Raw genomic sequence first — 22,286 nt, forward strand, 5'->3', positions numbered from 1 at the left:
ACCGAGAGGGACTCCACACCGTATCACACTCCAATAAAAAGCATGATGATCCGCAGTGCACATATCCTTCTTGTGTCACCGAGAGGGACTCCACACCGTATCACACTCCAATAAAAAACATGATGATCCGCAGTGCAAATATCCTTCTTGTGTCACAGAGAGGGACTCCACACCGTATCACACTCCAATAAAAAGCATGATGATCCGCAGTGCAAATATCCTTCTTGTGACACCGAAGCTGAGAGGGACTCCACACCGTATCACACTCCAATAAAAAACATGATGATCCGCAGTGCAAATATCCTTCTTGTGTCACCGAGAGGGACTCCACACCGTATCACACTCCAATAAAAAGCATGATGATCCGCAGTGCACATATCCTTCTTGTGTCACCGAGAGGGACTCCACACCGTATCACACTCCAATAAAAAGCATGATGATCCGCAGTGCAAATATCCTTCTTGTGTCACCGAGAGGGACTCCACACCGTATCACACTCCAATAAAAAGCATGATGATCCGCAGTGCACATATCCTTCTTGTGTCACCGAGAGGGACTCCACACCGTATCACACTCCAATAAAAAACATGATGATCCGCAGTGCAAATATCCTTCTTGTGTCACAGAGAGGGACTCCACACCGTATCACACTCCAATAAAAAGCATGATGATCCGCAGTGCAAATATCCTTCTTGTGTCACAGAGAGGGACTCCACACCGTATCACACTCCAATAAAAAACATGATGATCCGCAGTGCACATATCCTTCTTGTGACACCGAGAGGGACTCCACACCGTATCACACTCCAATAAAAAACATGATGATCCGCAGTGCAAATATCCTTCTTGTGACACCGAAGCTGAGAGGGACTCCACACCGTATCACACTCCAATAAAAAACATGATGATCCGCAGTGCAAATATCCTTCTTGTGTCACCGAGAGGGACTCCACACCGTATCACACTCCAATAAAAAGCATGATGATCCGCAGTGCACATATCCTTCTTGTGTCACCGAGAGGGACTCCACACCGTATCACACTCCAATAAAAAGCATGATGATCCGCAGTGCAAATATCCTTCTTGTGTCACCGAGAGGGACTCCACACCGTATCACACTCCAATAAAAAACATGATGATCCGCAGTGCAAATATCCTTCTTGTGTCACAGAGAGGGACTCCACACCGTATCACACTCCAATAAAAAGCATGATGATCCGCAGTGCAAATATCCTTCTTGTGACACCGAGAGGGACTCCACACCGTATCACACTCCAATAAAAAACATGATGATCCGCAGTGCAAATATCCTTCTTGTGTCACCGAGAGGGACTCCACACCGTATCACACTCCAATAAAAAACATGATGATCCGCAGTGCACATATCCTTCTTGTGTCACCGAGAGGGACTCCACACCGTATCACACTCCAATAAAAAGCATGATGATCCGCAGTGCACATATCCTTCTTGTGTCACCGAGAGGGACTCCACACCGTATCACACTCCAATAAAAAACATGATGATCCGCAGTGCAAATATCCTTCTTGTGTCACCGAGAGGGACTCCACACCGTATCACACTCCAATAAAAAGCATGATGATCCGCAGTGCACATATCCTTCTTGTGTCACCGAGAGGGACTCCACACCGTATCACACTCCAATAAAAAGCATGATGATCCGCAGTGCACATATCCTTCTTGTGTCACCGAGAGGGACTCCACACCGTATCACACTCCAATAAAAAACATGATGATCCGCAGTGCAAATATCCTTCTTGTGTCACAGAGAGGGACTCCACACCGTATCACACTCCAATAAAAAACATGATGATCCGCAGTGCACATATCCTTCTTGTGACACCGAGAGGGACTCCACACCGTATCACACTCCAATAAAAAGCATGATGATCCGCAGTGCAAATATCCTTCTTGTGACACCGAGAGGGACTCCACACCGTATCACACTCCAATAAAAAGCATGATGATCCGCAGTGCAAATATCCTTCTTGTGACACCGAGAGGGACTCCACACCGTATCACACTCCAATAAAAAACATGATGATCCGCAGTGCAAATATCCTTCTTGTGACACCGAAGCCGAGAGGGACTCCACACCGTATCACACTCCAATAAAAAACATGATGATCCGCAGTGCAAATATCCTTCTTGTGACACCGAAGCCGAGAGGGACTCCACACTGTATCACACTCCAATAAAAAACATGATGATCCGCAGTGCAAATATCCTTCTTGTGTCACCGAGAGGGACTCCACACTGTATCACACTCCAATAAAAAGCATGATGATCCGCAGTGCACATATCCTTCTTGTGTCACCGAGAGGGACTCCACACCGTATCACACTCCAATAAAAAGCATGATGATCCGCAGTGCACATATCCTTCTTGTGTCACCGAGAGGGACTCCACACCGTATCACACTCCAATAAAAAACATGATGATCCGCAGTGCAAATATCCTTCTTGTGTCACAGAGAGGGACTCCACACCGTATCACACTCCAATAAAAAGCATGATGATCCGCAGTGCAAATATCCTTCTTGTGACACCGAGAGGGACTCCACACCGTATCACACTCCAATAAAAAACATGATGATCCGCAGTGCAAATATCCTTCTTGTGACACCGAAGCCGAGAGGGACTCCACACCGTATCACACTCCAATAAAAAACATGATGATCCGCAGTGCACATATCCTTCTTGTGACACCGAGAGGGACTCCACACCGTATCACACTCCAATAAAAAACATGATGATCCGCAGTGCAAATATCCTTCTTGTGACACCGAAGCCGAGAGGGACTCCACACCGTATCACACTCCAATAAAAAACATGATGATCCGCAGTGCAAATATCCTTCTTGTGACACCGAGAGGGACTCCACACCGTATCACACTCCAATAAAAAACATGATGATCCGCAGTGCAAATATCCTTCTTGTGACACCGAAGCTGAGAGGGACTCCACACCGTATCACACTCCAATAAAAAACATGATGATCCGCAGTGCACATATCCTTCTTGTGACACCGAGAGGGACTCCACACCGTATCACACTCCAATAAAAAACATGATGATCCGCAGTGCAAATATCCTTCTTGTGACAACGAAGCCGAGAGGGACTCCACACCGTATCACACTCCAATAAAAAACATGATGATCCGCAGTGCAAATATCCTTCTTGTGTCACCGAGAGGGACTCCACACCGTATCACACTCCAATAAAAAGCATGATGATCCGCAGTGCACATATCCTTCTTGTGTCACCGAGAGGGACTCCACACCGTATCACACTCCAATAAAAAGCATGATGATCCGCAGTGCAAATATCCTTCTTGTGTCACAGAGAGGGACTCCACACCGTATCACACTCCAATAAAAAGCATGATGATCCGCAGTGCAAATATCCTTCTTGTGACACCGAGAGGGACTCCACACCGTATCACACTCCAATAAAAAACATGATGATCCGCAGTGCAAATATCCTTCTTGTGACACCGAAGCCGAGAGGGACTCCACACCGTATCACACTCCAATAAAAAACATGATGATCCGCAGTGCAAATATCCTTCTTGTGACACCGAGAGGGACTCCACACCGTATCACACTCCAATAAAAAACATGATGATCCGCAGTGCAAATATCCTTCTTGTGACACCGAAGCTGAGAGGGACTCCACACCGTATCACACTCCAATAAAAAACATGATGATCCGCAGTGCAAATATCCTTCTTGTGACACCGAAGCTGAGAGGGACTCCACACCGTATCACACTCCAATAAAAAACATGATGATCCGCAGTGCACATATCCTTCTTGTGTCACCGAGAGGGACTCCACACCGTATCACACTCCAATAAAAAGCATGATGATCCGCAGTGCACATATCCTTCTTGTGTCACCGAGAGGGACTCCACACCGTATCACACTCCAATAAAAAGCATGATGATCCGCAGTGCACATATCCTTCTTGTGTCACCGAGAGGGACTCCACACCGTATCACACTCCAATAAAAAACATGATGATCCGCAGTGCAAATATCCTTCTTGTGTCACCGAGAGGGACTCCACACCGTATCACACTCCAATAAAAAGCATGATGATCCGCAGTGCAAATATCCTTCTTGTGACAACGAAGCCGAGAGGGACTCCACACCGTATAAAGGTGCCGGATGTCCTCATTTATCGGGTCTCATCGCCTTCTCACCGGGGAGACGTTCTAGATTTGGACTTCAAGAACTCGTGCCGCCTTGTATGTGTCGGAAATTCCTAAACTTTGCTGGGGGCCCCATACACTACCAATCCATGGCCCTGCCATTCAGCCGATCACCTCGGCATCCATCCCAGGACTAGCTCTGCTTCACTCTCATTGGATCATTTAGATGACCTGCTAAAAGGACAGTTGTTGGTCAATGCGTGCTCAACTGTCCAGACTTCATAACCAAAATTGTCTCTGGAACTGACTCATCATTTGGATCGAGTCCCCCCGCCCCCCTCCCCTCATCCCGTCAGTTTCTCGGGGTGGTTATTGTAGTGATATAATAAAGGTATAGTGTCCAGTCCTCTTAGATAATTGGTATGATGACTATAAATTAGGTTGTTCCGCAACAACACACAGGCTCTCCAGAGAACGCATTTTAATTAACTTCCAATAACAAACAAAGTCCAAATTCCACAGACGATACAAAATCCACCAGGGTGATTCAAAGTCTCATCTTAGAGAATATATATTCTGATCACTTCCAGACCAACAGATATCCATGCAGAGAATACATAGGGGGGGTATATTCTCTGAGTGACAAGGCTCACCTCCAAGTTTATATTCTCTATCCACTGAATAGCTGAGCAATTTGATTGGCCGTCTTTGATCTGAAAGACAGAATCTATATCCTGTCTTTCAGAGTGGCAGGTAATTGTCCCTCCCAGCCGGAGTCACTAATTAGTATACATCCTTGCATACCAATAAGCTCCCTCTAATTAGATTACATGTGGCCTGAGTAATGGTTTGATGTGTAAAAACAGATTCATCCTGTCGTCTCTTTGAATTACAGGTTTGATCAATTTTGGACTTACAATATATATATATATTACAACATCCCACCTAAATCGGCCAACATATTACAACAGTAATAACACGCCCTCTGATCTCCCCTGTAGAGTGTTGTCCCGGTCAGTCTCTCGGGTGGTAATAACGCAGCCTTTGATTTCCCCTGCGGAGTGTTGTCCCCTCCCGGTCAGTCTCTTGGGGAGGTAATAACGCGTCCTCTGATCTCCCCTGTAGAGTGTTGTCCCGGTCAGTCTCTCGGGTGGTAATAACGCGTCCTCTGATCTCCCCTGCAGAGTGTTGTCCCGGTCAGTCTCTTGGGGAGGTAATAACGCGTCCTCTGATCTCCCCTGCAGAGTGCCCCCCTGTTGCGGTCAGTGTCTGGGGGTGGTAACGCGGCCTCTGATCTCCCCTGTAGAGTGTTGTCCCGGTCAGTCTCTCGGGGTGGTAATAACGCGTCCTCTGATCTCCCCTGCAGAGTGTCCCCCCTGTTGCGGTCAGTGTCTGGGGGTGGTAACGCGGCCTCTGATCTCCCCTGCAGAGTGTTGTCCCGGTCAGTCTCTCGGGTGGTAATAACGCGTCCTCTGATCTCCCCTGCAGAGTGCCCCCCTGTTGCGGTCAGTGTCTGGGGGTGGTAACGCGGCCTCTGATCTCCCCTGCAGAGTGTTGTCCCGGTCAGTCTCTCGGGGGGTTGGTAATAACACGCCCTCTGATCTCCCCTGCAGAGTGTTGTCCCGGTCAGTCTCTCGGGGTGGTAATACCGCGTCCTCTGATCTCCCCTGCAGAGTGCCCCCCTGTTGCGGTCAGTGTCTGGGGGTGGTAACGCGGCCTCTGATCTCCCCATGCAGAGTGTTGTCCCGGTCAGTCTCTCGGGGTGGTAATAACACAGCCTTTGATCTCCCCTGCAGAGTGTTGTCCCGGTCAGTCTCTCGGGTGGTAATAACGCGTCCTCTGATCTCCCCTGCAGAGTGCCCCCCTGTTGCGGTCAGTGTCTGGGGGTGGTAACGCGGCCTTTGATCTCCCCTGCAGAGTGCCCCCCTGTTGCAGTCAGTGTCTGGGGGTGGTAACGCGGCCTCTGATCTCCCCTGCAGAGTGTTGTCCCGGTCAGTCTCTCGGGGTGGTAATAACGCGTCCTCTGATCTCCCCTGCAGAGTGTCCCCCCGGAGAGGAGCAGGAAGTCCTGTTTGTGGAGAAGATTCGGCAGTGCTGCGTTCTCTTTGATTTTGTTTCGGATCCGCTGAGTGATTTGAAGTACAAGGAGGTGAAGCGGGCGGCTCTAACGGAGATGGTGGAGTTCATCACACACGGGCGCGATGTGCTGACGGACGCCATTTATCCAGAGGCGGTACTCATGGTAAGGCTCCGCCTTCTCGCTGTGAGTCAGTTTTCCTCTGGGTCGGTAATAATGTGTTTTTGTTTCAGTTCTCGGTGAACCTGTTCCGGCCTCTTCCTCCCTCCTCCAATCCCAGTGGAGCCGAGTTCGATCCCGAGGAGGACGAGCCCACCTTGGAGGCGGCCTGGCCGCACTTACAGGTAAAGGCTCCATATTGTACATCAATGGTGACGTGAGTGAGACAAAATACTCCCCATAGACATGAGAGAGAGACGCGGAGTTCAGGGGCAGGGAGGTGACCAGCTTACATAGCGGGGAGGAGGGGCTCAGGAACAGGCTTATGTGTGATGTAATCTATGGGGGAGGGGCTTGGCATCAGGAACCGGATTATATGTGATGTTTATGGGGGAGGGGCTTGGTTCGGCCTAGATGGACATCTTGTTCTGCATAGGTTGGAGGGGGGTGTGGGTGGAGCTAGGTCCAGGGACGGAGCTGTGGTTGGGAGTTATATGGGGGAGGGTATTCCAGGATGGTGGGGCAGTTGTCATCTTATTGCCGGTTCCTCTTCTCCCTCCAGCTGGTTTATGAGTTCTTCCTCCGATTTCTGGAATCTCCGGATTTCCAACCCAACATGGCGAAGAAATACATTGACCAGAAATTTGTCATGTCGGTAAGATGTGTGTGTGGGGTGGGTGTTGCTGTGTAGTGGGGCAGGGGGGTATAAGTGTGTATGGAATGTGGGGGGGGGGGCAGGGTGGGTGTTGCTGTGTAGCGGGGGGTATAAGTGTGTATGGAATGTGGGGGGGCAGGGTGGGTGTTGCTGTGTAGCGGGGGGTATAAGTGTGTATGGAATGTTGGGGGTGGGGTGGGTGTTGCTGTGTACTGGGGCAGGGGGGTATAAGTGTGTATGGAATGTTGGGGGTGGGGTGGGTGTTGCTGTGTACTGGGGCAGGGGGGTATAAGTGTGTATGGAATGTTGGGTGTTGCTGTGTAGTGGGGGGAGGGGGATATAAGTGTGTATGAAATGTTGGGGGTGGGTGTTGCTGTGTACTGGGGCAGGGCGGTATAAGTGTGTATGGAATGTGGGGGGGCAGGGTGGGTGTTGCTGTGTAGTGGGGGGAGGGGGGTATAAGTGTGTATGGAATGTGGGGGGGCAGGGTGGGTGTTGCTGTGTACTGGGGCAGGGGGGTATAAGTGTGTATGTAATGTTGGGGGTGGGGTGGGTGTTGCTGTGTACTGGGGCAGGGGGGTATAAGTGTGTATGGAATGTGGGGGGGGGCAGGGTGGGTGTTGCTGTGTAGCGGGGGTATAAGTGTGTATGGAATGTTGGGGGTGGGGTGGGTGTTGCTTTGTACTGGGGCAGGGGGGTATAAGTGTGTATGGAATGTGGGGGGGGGCAGGGTGGGTGTTGCTGTGTACTGGGGCAGGGGGGTATAAGTGTGTATGGAATGTGGGGGGGCAGGGTGGGTGTTGCTGTGTAGTGGGGGGAGGGGGGTATAAGTGTGTATGGAATGTGGGGGGGCAGGGTGGGTGTTGCTGTGTAGTGGGGGAGGGGGGTTTAAGTGTGTATGGGGGGTGGGGGGGGTGTATGGAATAACTTTTTTGGATGGTGGGCGTGGCCTTGCGTGTTTTGTATCACATTCCCCCTGACTCCTCCCCCAGCTCCTGGATCTCTTTGATAGTGAAGATCCCCGGGAACGGGATTTCCTGAAGACGATTTTGCACCGGATCTATGGGAAGTTTCTGGGGCTCCGGGCGTACATCAGACGACACATCAACAACATCTTCTACAGGTGTGTCATGTATTCCTGCCATTGGATAATCAATAAAAAGTGTAAGGTAGGTGTTCTGGTAATCAGTGGGGGAGGGGAAGGTAGGTGTTCTGGTAATTGATGGGGGAGGGGGAGTAATTGGTACAGGTAGGTCCGGTTGGTAATGGTTTTCCAGGCAATGGGGGCGGGGCTTTTATCTGCCTCTGTTTTTTATATCTCCAGGTTTATATATGAGACTGAACATCACAATGGAATTGCTGAACTGCTGGAAATACTTGGCAGGTAAGTAGTCCTGACAGAGCGGTAAGAATCGTGACTGACCCTTTTCACCTACTGCAATCTACCATCAATCCTTTAAGCCCCTCCCCCAGATGATCATCTCTGGAATTTTTTTTATGTCTGGTGTCACTCCATGAGGTGATTTCCTCCTCACTTCCTGTGCCTGTGACACCAGGACAAGAAATTAGTTATGGGGGGAGGGGGGGACCTGACAGACACTCCAGAATTACATTATTGAAGGATCCCCACAACACTGCTTTGCTTCTCCAAATTTCAATCCATTCCAACAATCGCTTGCGGCTCCACTAGGACCATTGAAGCTGCCGAGCCCGAGATCCATCAACTGCACCCGGGACAGAAAAACGTTGCCCTACAATGTATGAAGGCGAAGACCCTGGTATTCCAAGCAATGTGATGGACTCCATGGGGAGCGCTCCACATTCAGGATTCATCTAAAGTCCTCCGAGACCAGGGAGGGGGGACGTCAGAGAAACAAGACCAGGGAGGGGGGGGTCAGGTGAGGGATCATGTGGGGGGGGGGGGTCAGTTGGGTGAGGGATCACAGAGGGGGGGAGAGTTTAGGTGGGTGGAAGGTCTGTGGGAGAAGTTGGGTGGGTGAGGGATCGTGGAGGGGGCAGGGTGGGTGAGGGATCGTGGAGGGGGCAGGGTGGGTGAGGGATCGTGGAGGGGGCAGGTCGGGTGGGTGAGGGATCGCAGAGGGGGCAGGTCGGGTGGGTGAGGGGGCGGGTGGGTGAGGGATCGCGGAGGGGGGAGGTCGGGTGGGTGAGGGATCGCGGAGAGGGCAGGTCATGTAAGGAACGTCCCATACTCCACTTGAGTGTTTTCTCCAATATGAATACAGATATTATAGCCGCATAATACAACCAAGAACCAGGCAGGACTCGTTTGGCTGCAAAGCTTGATCTGTTTGTTAGAAGAAGAATTCAGACTTTTATACACTTGAGAAGGACACTCCCCCTCCTGATCATGTGACCCCAACAATACAAACTGTAACCAGAAACATAAATTAACATGAGCTGATTAGCTGGTCATTTTACCAGCCGTGGCGACTCAGAGATCGGACCTTTCAGGACGGATCGGCTCCATCATTGAAGACCATGAAATCCATATCTAAGCAATGCTTTGACTAATCGGGGATTGCCGACGGCGACAGTCTACAAAGTCATAATTTTCTCGGCCACCCTGGGCCTCTAATAGACACAGGGTGACTTAGACATGGGTGGGTGGCATTGCGAGCTGAGACAAGGGTTTCCCAACCTCTCCAAGGGATTCCACGGGTCCCCTGCCCAAACTAACTCCCGTCACACAGGTGAGAGATCAGGAAGGGGTCAGAGGTCAGGTGAGAGGTCATGAGAGATCGGGTAGGGGAGAGAAGAGGTGAACGGTCAGGTGTGCTTATCCAAGTACTGAAATATCTCGAGATGAAGACCCTGGACTGGTGTGAGGACCTTTGTGAACTCTCGGGGCCAAGACAACGCTGACACGAAGGGCCACAAATCGTGGTTGTCACCGATGGCAAAGCCTAGAAAGTACGGCGGCTTCTTCAGAGGAGGGACCAGAATCTGCGGCCAAGTTTGTTAAATCCCAGCAAAGTACATGGATCACCCCGAGGGGAATGTTTGTTCGATGTGTAGACACAGCCTGCTGCAGGACTGCACCTTCCTGTGTATGCTGGATAAGACTTCTGTAACAGTCACCGCCGATTACGACCTTCCATCAACCCACAACAGCTTATCTGACACTCCAACCATCCAACTGACATCAGACATCCCATTTCCCAGAATAACGAGACACGCTCTGGTACTGGTTTCAAATGTATGAACACTTTTAATGGTAACTTTCAGTCTTGTATACAGTAATCACAGGGACAATCAAACTCTCCACCCCCAACATCACACACTGGGGGGCTTCAATACACCTTCAGATGGGCTAATTACTAAACATTCCAGACATTTTGGCGCCGGTCTATAATTAACATGACCTAATCACTACACCTGAGAAGTCACATTCCTTTATTAATAGAATTTAAACAAAACAACATCACACAATGATTTCCCCTCAATCCACATCTTTAGACAGACGTTCTGTCTCCGACAGAAAGGTATTCACACCTCTGATCATCAATAGGCTTTAATGAGTGTTATCACACAATGAAAGGCCTTTCAGGAGCCAGCCACATTTAACAACTCAATAGCCTGGGCTACGCATTGAAAGAGTCATTCTATTGGCCGGTAGGGTCAGAATAAGCCAACACTTTATAATATCTCAAGATCCTGCAATATGAACTATCAGTGATGTCCCCTGTCCTGTAATTTCTCAGTCACCCTATGGCCCTATCGGACACAGGGTGACCCTAGACATAAGACTCCTTGGTGACGCCGGTACAGGAGTACCCCTCATCCTTCCAAAGTCTCTGTTTGTCCCGGGTCATTCCGTTACAACTTCAGCTGCCTGTCAGCCATCATTACCCATACATATCCTTACATACATGTCCCGCCCATACATGTCCCTCCCATACATATCCTTACATACATGTCCCTCCCATACATATCCTTACATACATGTCCCTTCCATACATATCCTTACATACATGTCCCGCCCATACATGTCCCGCCCATACATATCCTTACATACATGTCCCGCCCATACATATCCTTACATACATGTCCCTCCCATACATATCCTTACATACATGTCCCTCCCATACATATCCTTACATACATATCCTTACATACATGTCCCGCCCATACATATCCTTACATACATGTCCCGCCCATACATATCCTTACATACATGTCCCGCCCATACATATCCTTACATACATGTCCCTCCCATACATATCCTTACATACATGTCCCGCCCATACATATCCTTACATACATGTCCCGCCCATACATATCATTACATACATGTCCCTCCCATACATGTCCCGCCCATACATATCCTTACATACATGTCCCGCCCATACATATCCTTACATACATGTCCCGCCCATACATATCCTTACATACATGTCCCGCCCATACATATCCTTACATACATGTCCCGCCCATACATATCCTTACATACATGTCCCTCCCATACATATCCTTTCATACATGTCCCGCCCATACATGTCCGCCCATACATATCATTACATACATGTCCCGCCCATACATATCAGTACATACATGCCCCGCCCATACATATCCTTACATACATGTCCCGCCCATACATATCAGTACATACATGCCCCGCCCATACATATCCTTACATACATGTCCCGCCCATACATATCCTTACATACATGTCCCGCCCATACATATCATTACATACATGTCCCGCCCATACATATCCTTACATACATGTCCCGCCCATACACATCCTTACATACATGTCCCGCCCATACACATCCTTACATACATGTCCCGCCCATACATATCATTACATACATGTCCCGCCCATACATATCATTACATACATGTCCCGCCCATACACATCCTTACATACATGTCCCGCCCATTCATATCATTACATACATGCCCCTCCCATACATATCATTACATACATGTCCCTCCCATACAAGTCCCGCCCATACATATCGTTATACACATGCCCCTCCCATACATATCATTGCATACATGTCCCTCCCATTCATATCATTACATACATATCGTTACACACATGTCCCGCCCATACATATCATTACACACATGCCCCTCCCATTCATATCATTACATACATGCCCCTCCCATACATATCATTACATACATGCCCCTCCCATACATATCATTACATACAAGCCCCTCCCAGGGACATGTTCCCTCCATATATGTAAGCATGAGGGGAAAGAGACAATGCAGGCGATGGGTCCGGCCTATTGGATGTAAATTATGAACTCCTCATATAAAAGGAGGATCTCTGTGAGCAAAGACTGGCCCTCCCCCTCCCTCCATATTGCTGCATCTCCAGTCCTGAGGCCACAGGTAAGTACAGACTAAGATTAACCCCTTTAATACCGCACCATAGATAAAGGACGGCTACAGCGGGGCCCCTTTGTTCTGGACATCCTCCCAGAACACGCCCCCTTGGTAAAGGGCCAATCGTAGCTGTCACATGTAAACAGACTAAAAAACGTTTTTACATCTCCTCACACATAGAGATGTATGCTTTCCATGTACGATGATAAATTTTTCGAGAAGTGGACTTCCGTGCACGCATCATGGTAGAGATTACCGGGCCCGACAGGCCCCGGTCCTTCAGTACCTGGTTCTCAACAGCCACGCCGTTAAAGCCAGTGACCGTAAAGCAGGATGGAAGATCGGGCCCTGAGACAGGAGATCTTCCCTCAGAGGCAGGCGCCAGGGGGCGTCTGCCACCAGACGTACCAGGTCCGCGTACCAAGAGCGACGCGGCCAATCTGGGGCGATCAGGATCGTTGGAATCCCTTCGGCTTCCACCCTGCGCAGCAGGCGGGGTAGGAGCCTTAGAGGAGGGAAGGTGTAAATCAGGTGATATTGACCCCAGGGAGCCACTGACGCGTCTGCCCACGGGTCCCTTGACCTGGCCACAAACCGTGGTACCTTCCGATTGAGACGGGACGCCAGAAGGTCCACGTCTGGAGTGCCCCATTTTTGGCACAGGATCTGAAAAACCTCCGGGTGGAGAGACCACTCCCCTTGATCCAGAGTCGTGCGACTTAGGAAGTCGGCTTGCCAATTCAGAACTCCCGGAATGTATACCGCTGACAGGGCCGGAACGGACCTTTCGGCCCACCGAAGTATGTGAGCGACCTCCGTCGCCGCGGCCGAGCTCCTTGTGCCGCCCTGATGATTGACGTACGCCACGGCCGTGGCGTTGTCGGACTGGATCCTGACAGGACGGCCCTGCAGCTCCAGGGACCACCTGACAAGGCACAGCTTGATCGCTCGGAGCTCCAGGATATTGATCGGCAGGCGGGACTCCTCCTGAGTCCAGCGCCCCTGGGCTGACTGGGTGCCCCAGACGCCCCCCCAGCCGAAGAGGCTGGCATCCGTCGTGACCACTGTCCAGCGGCACGGAAGAAAAGACTTCTCGGACCGAAGCACCGGAGACGTCAGCCACCATGCCAGGGAAGACTTGGCCAGATGGCTCAACCGAATCTGGCGATCCAGAGAAGATGGGACCCTGTCCCATCGTGACAGAATCTCCTTCTGCAGTACCCTGGTGTGGAATTGGGCATACGGAACCGCCTCGAAGGAGGCCACCATCAGACCCAGAACCCGCATGCAGAAGCGAAGAGACGACCACTTCTGGGTCGACAACTGTCTCACTGCAGATTGCAGGGTCCGCAGTTTTTCCGATGGGAGGAACACTTTTGCCTCCCCCGAATCCAAAACCAGCCCCAGGTGTTCCAGCCTCTGGGACGGAACCAACACTGATTTTTTGAGATTCAGAAGCCAGCCGAACTCCTGCAGAGTCCGACACGTGATGGACACGTCCTCCTCTAACTCTGAGCTTGAAGAAGCTCTCAGGAGAAGGTCGTCCAGGTATCCCACGATAGCGATCCCTCGCTGCCTTAGCAAGGCCAGGATCGGGGCGAGCACCTTGGTGAACACCCGTGGTGCCGACGCCAGCCCGAACGGGAGGGCCACGAATTGATAGTGGTCCTCCCCGATCGCAAAACGCAGATACCTTTGGTGGCTTGTGCAAACGGGGACATGCAGGTATGCGTCCATGATGTCCAAGGACGCCATGAAGTCCCCCTGGTGGAGGGCCGCTATGATAGAACGGACCGACTCCATCCTGAATCGCTGCACCTTGACAAAGGAGTTGAGGGCCTTTAGGTCCAGGACAGGGCGAACCCCTCCCTTCTTGGGAACCACGAACAGATTGGAGTAGAACCCCCAAAACCGTTCCAGCGAGGGAACCGGCACAACCACCCCTCTGTCCAGAAGATCCTGGACAGCCCTGGACAGGGCTAGCCGCCGATCCTGAGGAAGCTGGAGGTTGGATGGAAAAAATCTGTTTGGGGGACAAGAGAGGAACTCTATCTTGTACCCCGAGGCGACCACCTCGCAAACCCAACGGTCGGTCAGAAGAGAGTTCCACCGATCCGCAAAGTCGTGAAGCCGTCCCCCCACCCAAGACCCGGGCGGGGGCAGACCTTCATGCGGAAGCAGGCTTGTCCGCAGGCTTGTTTGGTTTGTTAAACCAGGGGCGCTTACGCCCGGCAGCAGGGGCTTTTGCCCCTTGCGGACCTTTTCCAGCCGCGCTGGGCGCACGAAAAAACCGCTTAGGGGTAGTAAAAGTAGGACCTTGCTTGCGGCGAGGTTCCTTACCCTTCCCCGACTGAGGGAGCAAGGTGCTCTTACCTCCAGTGGCATCCTTAATGATGTCATCCAGGGATGCCCCAAAGAGCCGTCCGCCCTTAAAGGGCAAATCCACCAAGGCCTTTTTCGAGGACTGGTCAGCCGACCAGCACTTCAGCCATATAAGGCGGCGCAGAACCACTGCGTAGACAGAAGCCCTGGAAAGCAAAGGAATCGAATCCATAGCCGCCTCACAGAGAAACTTCTGACCCTAAATCAACTGCTCAGCCAGGTCCCTAGAGGACTCGGAAGCACCCTGGACCTCCAGATCCTGCAGCAGGAGCTTCGCCCTTTCAGTTAGCGTCTGAGCAACCAGGGCGCCGGCCTTACCGCCGAACCCACCACCGAGAACAGGGAGCGGGCCACGGCCTCCACTCTCCTATCAGCGGGGTCCTTGAAAGCAGGAGCCCCCTCCACAGGCAACGTAGTAGCCTTACTCAGTCTGGACACAGGAGGGTCCACCGACGGAGGAGTGACCCACTTTTTTAAAAAGTCCTCCTCCAGGGGGTAACGGGTAGCAAAGCTTTTAGGAACAGTAAAAGCCTTTTGCGGTGTATCCCATTCCTTATACAACAAATTGTCCAAATAAGGAACACAGGGGAATACCTTAGCGGTACGCGGTGGTTTGCGGAATCCAAAAGGGACTGACACCGCTGGTGTCTCCGCCACATCCTCTAAATGAAGAGTCTCACGCACCGCAGTAATAAGAGCTCCAACAAATTCCTTGTCAACAGACTCCGCAGCAGAGTCATCCTCGCTGTCCATGTGGGTTAAGCCCGCATCCTCTGACATGACAGAAGCAGCAACAGCGTTATCAGATTCTGCGTCAGAGACATCCCCAGAAACAGCCTCTGGGGGGGGGGGCGCTTTTTACCCCCCAACCGAGCACTGGCAGCTTCAAACCTGGTGAGAAAAGACTCCAGGACAGCCGACACCGATTCAACAGATGTGGCAGGGGAAGGGGCGCTAAGGGTTAATTCCGGCATTGTGAGGAATGAGGGGCCTGATTCAGGCTCCATATTGCAGCTGCCGTGTCACCCCCACTGCCAATGGCAGGAAAAAAGTACCCCACAGGTCACCTCCCGGCCGCTAGAGCACAGTCTGGGGCCCCCTGAGACTCACCACCCCCCTGGTACAGCGCGGTCTGTGAAGGACAAGTGTGTGCTGAGGAGAAGCTGCAGCGCTGCGTCTGTCCCCTCAGATGATTCGCGGTCTTTTTTCCCCGCCGAAACGGCCACTAGAGGCCGAACTAGTGCTGAAAACGGCACCGGCCACAAGAAAATGGCCGCCGAATAATACAAGCGCGGCTCCGGCAAAATGGCCGCCGTTGCGCAGTTTTAAAAAGACAGTGTACCCAAAAATGACAGTACACCAAAACAGCACACGGCACACACAAAAATGCCCAGAATGTCCACCACAGTCCCCTGCAGTGACACAGAACAGCCCCAGCCATACCACGAGTGAAAAAAATATGAGCCCCAGGGAAAAAAACCCCCTGCACAGCCGTCACCCAAAGGGGGAAGGAGGGAGAGGAATAAGGGAGAGAGGAAAGCAGGGGAAAACCCTCAGTCGACCTCCCAAGGGAAAACATTCCAGCCAGACCACTTACCTGAGTAAGGGGTCACTACTTACCTGTCCTGCGACTACCCGGCTGGAGGTATCCCAGACAGAACCAACGTCCGCGAACGGCATGGCTGTCAGCCAGACACACTGTGACAAGGCCATAGAGACCGGTCATATGTGTGCCCTAGAACCGAAGTTCCCCGGCCGCCCCTGGAGCAATGGGGCCTGTCGTGGACGTCCCAAAGCGGAGCTGAGGGCCGGCACACGCTCGAAGGCCGAACCTGGGGGGACTACAAGGGTCGAGGACCCAGCCTGTCACCCAGTCGGCTGTTGATAGAAGAATCGCAGGATTCAAAATAAAATAAAAAAGCGAGAAAAAACTCGCAAAATGCAAAAAAATTTGCAAGAAAAAACTCCAGAGTCCAGGACTCCAGAGAGAGCCTGACCTCCTGTCGTTAGGCAGAAACAAACTGAAGCTGCTGGAGCAGGGTGGGGGTTATGCCTGGGGGAGCCACGCCCCCTGGGAGGAGCGGCATGAAGGAAAGTTTTAACACCTTAAGTGCTGTAAGAATTCTGCCTAAAATCTCCTGGTAGGAAGAACATAACCCTAAGGTCAAAGGATGCTGTGTCCGTCTATGAACGAAAGAGAAATGGATTTTACGGTGAGTACAAAAATCCCTTTTTTCTTTTCACAATTTTCTGTGATTTAAATACCACCAGAAGAAAGCTCTATTGGTGTAAAAAAATATATATATATATATATACACACAAAAATGTCATGAGTACAGTGTTAGTGTTGCATGACCGAGTAATTGTCATTCAAAGTGTGACAGTGCTGAAAGCAGCAGGAGGGAGGGGAGTACGAAGTGCGATTGGTGTTTTTTGGGGAGGCAACCCCATAGGGAATGGAAAGCTGAGTTGTCCAGGCGGAGATGGACAAAAGCTAAAGCGCCCTCCGCTGGTATGTAGCCCAAGTGTGGTTGTTTCCCCAAAAACACCATTCACACTTCATACTGCGACCCGTACCTTTCCCACAATCCATACTGCGACCCGTACCTTTCCCACAATCCATACTGCGACCCGTACCTTTCCCACAATCCATACTGCGACCAGTACCTTTCCCACAATCCATACTGCGACCCGTACCTTTCCCACAATCCATACTGCGACCCGTACCTTTCCCACAATCCATACTGCGACCAGTACCTTTCCCACAATCCATACTGCGACCCGTACCTTTCCCACAATCCATACTGCGACCCGTACCTTTCCCACAATCCATACTGCGACCCGTACCTTTCCCACAATCCATACTGCGACCCGTACCTTTCCCACAATCCATACTGCGACCCGTACCTTTCTCACAATCCATACTGCGACCCGTACCTTTCCCACAATCCATACTGCGACCAGTACCTTTCCCACAATCCATACTGCGCCCAGTACCTTTCCCACAATCCATACTGCGACCCGTACCTTTCCCACAATCCATACTGCGACCAGTACCTTTCCCACAATCCATACTGCGACCCGTACCTTTCCCACAATCCATACTGCGACCCGTACCTTTCCCACAATCCATACTGCGACCCGTACCTTTCCCACAATCCATACTGCGACCAGTACCTTTCCCACAATCCATACTGCGACCCGTACCTTTCCCACAATCCATACTGCGACCCGTACCTTTCCCACAATCCATACTGCGACCCGTACCTTTCCCACAATCCATACTGCGACCCGTACCTTTCCCACAATCCATACTGCGACCCGTACCTTTCTCACAATCCATACTGCGACCCGTACCTTTCCCACAATCCATACTGCGACCAGTACCTTTCCCACAATCCATACTGCGCCCAGTACCTTTCCCACAATCCATACTGCGACCCGTACCTTTCCCACAATCCATACTGCGACCAGTACCTTTCCCACAATCCATACTGCGACCCGTACCTTTCCCACAATCCATACTGCGACCCGTACCTTTCCCACAATCCATACTGCGACCCGTACCTTTCCCACAATCCATACTGCGACCCGTACCTTTCCCGCAATCCATACTGCGACCCGTACCTTTCCCACAATCCATACTGCGACCAGTACCTTTCCCACAATCCATACTGCGACCCGTACCTTTCCCACAATCCATACTGCGACCCGTACCTTTCCCACAATCCATACTGCGACCCGTACCTTTCCCGCAATCCATACTGCGACCCGTACCTTTCCCGCAATCCATACTGCGACCCGTACCTTTCCCGCAATCCATACTGCGACCCGTACCTTTCCCGCAATCCATACTACGACCCGTACCTTTCCCACAATCCATACTGCGACCCGTACCTTTCCCACAATCCATACTGCGACCCGTACCTTTCTCACAATCCATACTGCGACCCGTACCTTTCCCACAATCCATACTGCGACCAGTACCTTTCCCACAATCCATACTGCGCCCAGTACCTTTCCCACAATCCATACTGCGACCCGTACCTTTCCCACAATCCATACTGCGACCAGTACCTTTCCCACAATCCATACTGCGACCCGTACCTTTCCCGCAATCCATACTGCGACCCGTACCTTTCCCGCAATCCATACTACGACCCGTACCTTTCCCGCAATCCATACTGCGGCCCGTACCTTTCCCACAATCCATACTGCGACCAGTACCTTTCCCGGTTGGAGGGGAGAACTTTTCCCTGGTGTCGCTGCTCACGGGCCGGCGCTTCCTTGCAGAGTTTGCAGCGAATAGAATCCGACCATCCCAGCAGGACCTTCTCTGATTGGTCCTCTGTGCTGTATTTGCTTCTCTCACAACCTCCTTCCGTATTCCTCTTCCATGGCGGCTGGTATCTGTACCTCGGATCCCGGTGAAGGGTTTGGATGTCCCAGACTGCAGGAAGCGTCCCGCTGCCTGCCACCAAATGTGATGGACCCTGGACACCCTGTTGGGTATCTCTCCCAAGTTATGGAACGTGAGACCCACAAGTCTGGCTATAGTTACCCCAAGAACCAGGCAACACCAGTTTTGGAGTACACCAGAATAAGAACTGTTTATTTGAAGAAGAATTCAGACTTTTATACACTTCAGAAGGACACTCCCCCCTCCTGATCATGTGACCCCAACAATATAAACTGTAACCAGAAACATAAATTAAGCGAATTACCTGGTCATTTCACCAGCCGAGGCGACTCAGGTCGTTTCCTCGCTCAGAAGACACAACCCACAGAGATATAAACACAATGGCAGGAGCCCCCCATAGCAGACGGATCGGCTCCATCATTGAAGACCATGAAATCCATATCTAAGCAATGCTTTGATTAATCGGGGATTGCCGACAGTCTTACAATGTTCCATCATTTTCTCTAATAAACACAGAGTGACTTAGACATAAGAGGTGCATGGGGAGCTGAAGAAAGGGATTCTGGGTTCCCCGGGCCCCTCGCCCAAAGTGGATAACAACAAAACGTTGGGAATGCCCAGGGAAAAACCGAGCCTCCTTACCGACCAGCTCGCAGATCAACCAATTTACTTGTCTAACACTATGCGTTAAAAACGGGTTTTGTCCGCACGCATTTACAAACGCATGCGTGAGCCACAGACCCGCGCCAAGGCACCCTGTGGTCCTAACACTAAACAATGAGTGTCCCCACAGTGGAGGCACATGCATTCTAATGGATAGATGGGGGCAGGTGGACTGAAGGGGAGCCACAGGAGCACACCAAACACCCAGCATGGAGCACAATGGCTGCAAAGGTGTTGCTGGACCAATACAAGCACCACAGGGTGTAACAAACGTGTCCACCGCCCCATCTATAGCCGGCCATAGCAGGAAGTAGCATTGGAAGGCTAAAGCAGATAAAAACAAAACCTAGGGAATGCCCGGGGAAAAACCACTGCCGTCACATCCGGTATTGAAGTAAAAATAGACGAGGGCTCCTCCATACTACAGAAAAGAATATAGACACGCTCAGTATTAGGAGAATCGTGGTCGCCATCTACAGCGCCCACTCGAGTCTTCAGAGAAGGGGACACCTCCGCATGTTTGGTCCTGATGACGCCACAAGGAATCTCCATATTCTTTTTTTTTAAAGGTAAATTTTTATTGTGAAATTTTTGTACATACAAAACAGACAATACAACAAACACACATCCTAGGCGAACATCGCCCGGTACATCATTTTACAAAACTTTGGTAGCTGGTACACATTGAGCATTTTCATAAAAACACAGAGAAAGGTGGGAGAAAAACAACAGAATCGTTAATTTACTCACTTAGATCTATTCAACGGGCAGAGGTATCAGTCAAAGTTCAAGGAGCAGGAGGTATGGTACAACGGGCAGAGGTATCAGTCAAAGTTCAAGGAGCAGGAGGTATGGTGCAACGGGCAGAGGTATCAGTAATCAGTCAAAGTTCAAGGAGCAGGAGGTATGGTGCAACGGGCAGAGGTATCAGTCAAAGTTCAAGGAGCAGGAGGTATGGTGCAACGGGCAGAGGTATCAGTCAGAGTCCAAGGAGCAGGAGGTATGGTGCAACGGGCAGAGGTATCAGTCAAAGTTCAAGGAGCAGGAGGTATGGTACAACGGGCAGAGGTATCAGTCATCAGTCAAAGTTCAAGGAGCAGGAGGTATGGTGATCTCGGAATCAACCCAAGAGCCCCAGACCTTCAAGAATTTTTTTGGACACCCTCTGGCCTCATATGTCATCTTATACAGCGGTATAGCACGATTGATGGTGGTGAGCCAGAAGACAATGGTAGGTAAGGATGGAGACTTCCAGTGGAAGGTTATAGACTTCTTAGCATAGAACAGTACTATCCGCAGGAAGGTTTGCATATTCTTAGATATAGTCTCGTCATCAATGTGGCCCAGTAAACACCTCAGAGGATTACATATATTGGGTATCTCAGTCAGCGAGCTAATGAAGGCCGTGACCTCCGACCAGAACTTCCTAATCGGAGCACACTCCCACATCATATGAAAGAACGTGCCATCGGCCGCGCCGCATCGGGAGCATAGCGCTGAGGGGATTCTGCTGAGTTTGAACAGTAAGCATGGTGTGAAGTAGGATCTATATAACAGTTTGGTCTGTATTACCTTGTCACGGGACGAAATGACAGAAGGGACCTGGAGGGGCAATACCTCCTGCCAGATCTCCTCCGTCAGTTCAGGGATGTCGGCTCTCCAGCTAGCAGCCGCTTTGCTCAGCCTTTGAGTCGTAGTGTGCAGGAGAGACCCATAATATGTGGAGACTAACTTGGTGTGCGAGGGGTCAGTTAGTAGTCGCTCCAGCCGAGAAAGCTGGACGACTATGTTACGAAGGCCAAACTGAATCTCCATATTCTGGTGAGACTCCCGAGTCCTGTGCTCGGTGTCACGTGAGCGGGTTGGGTGTCATGGGGAAACGTGCTTGTTGGCTAACTGGAGAGACTTCCGGTTTGCAGAAAAACGTGAATCTACCGGCAGATAAAAGAAATCTCTTCCAAATCCAGCAAACTAATATAGAAGAAGAGAAAAGACCTCCGTTCTAAGGAGACCGAGGGGGGGGGGGGGGGTAAAACCTCAGAGAAACTGGCCTTTAGTTTTCTGTGTACATTCCTCCTGTGTGTGGCCGTAGAACTCCAGGTTTCTTACTAGCCATCTGTGTCCCCTAATGGACTATAGAGAAATCCACCCCCCCCCCCCCCCCATACAATTACTGGATCATTACCATCCCCCTACACTCGTATTCTTTATTTTTCAGTATCATTAATGGATTTGCCCTCCCACTGAAAGAGGAGCACAAGATGTTTCTGATCCGCGTCCTTCTTCCCCTGCACAAGGCCAAATCGCTCAGCGTCTATCACCCCCAGGTAACCTACCACCCTTCTTCTGTAAGGGGGGCTGAAATCTGGGTGGGGCAGAGTACGTCACGTCCCATTG

General features: G+C 50.9%; 1 protein-coding gene across 1 annotated transcript in view; it reads left to right on the forward strand.

Annotated features, from left to right (window-relative positions):
- The window catches only part of LOC120921794 (serine/threonine-protein phosphatase 2A 56 kDa regulatory subunit delta isoform-like), a 111,718-nt gene that overhangs the window by 10,803 nt on the left and 78,629 nt on the right, over positions 1–22,286 (forward strand). Inside the window, exons 3-8 of the mRNA XM_040334298.1 lie at positions 6,212–6,414; positions 6,483–6,593; positions 6,971–7,063; positions 8,056–8,186; positions 8,388–8,447; positions 22,108–22,246. Of these exons, the coding sequence (XP_040190232.1) occupies positions 6,212–6,414; positions 6,483–6,593; positions 6,971–7,063; positions 8,056–8,186; positions 8,388–8,447; positions 22,108–22,246 (737 nt within the window). The remainder of the gene's footprint in view (positions 1–6,211; positions 6,415–6,482; positions 6,594–6,970; positions 7,064–8,055; positions 8,187–8,387; positions 8,448–22,107; positions 22,247–22,286) is intronic.

The sequence above is a fragment of the Rana temporaria genome (assembly GCF_905171775.1).
Source record: "Rana temporaria chromosome 4 unlocalized genomic scaffold, aRanTem1.1 chr4rx, whole genome shotgun sequence".
Lineage (NCBI taxonomy): Eukaryota > Metazoa > Chordata > Amphibia > Anura > Ranidae > Rana > Rana temporaria.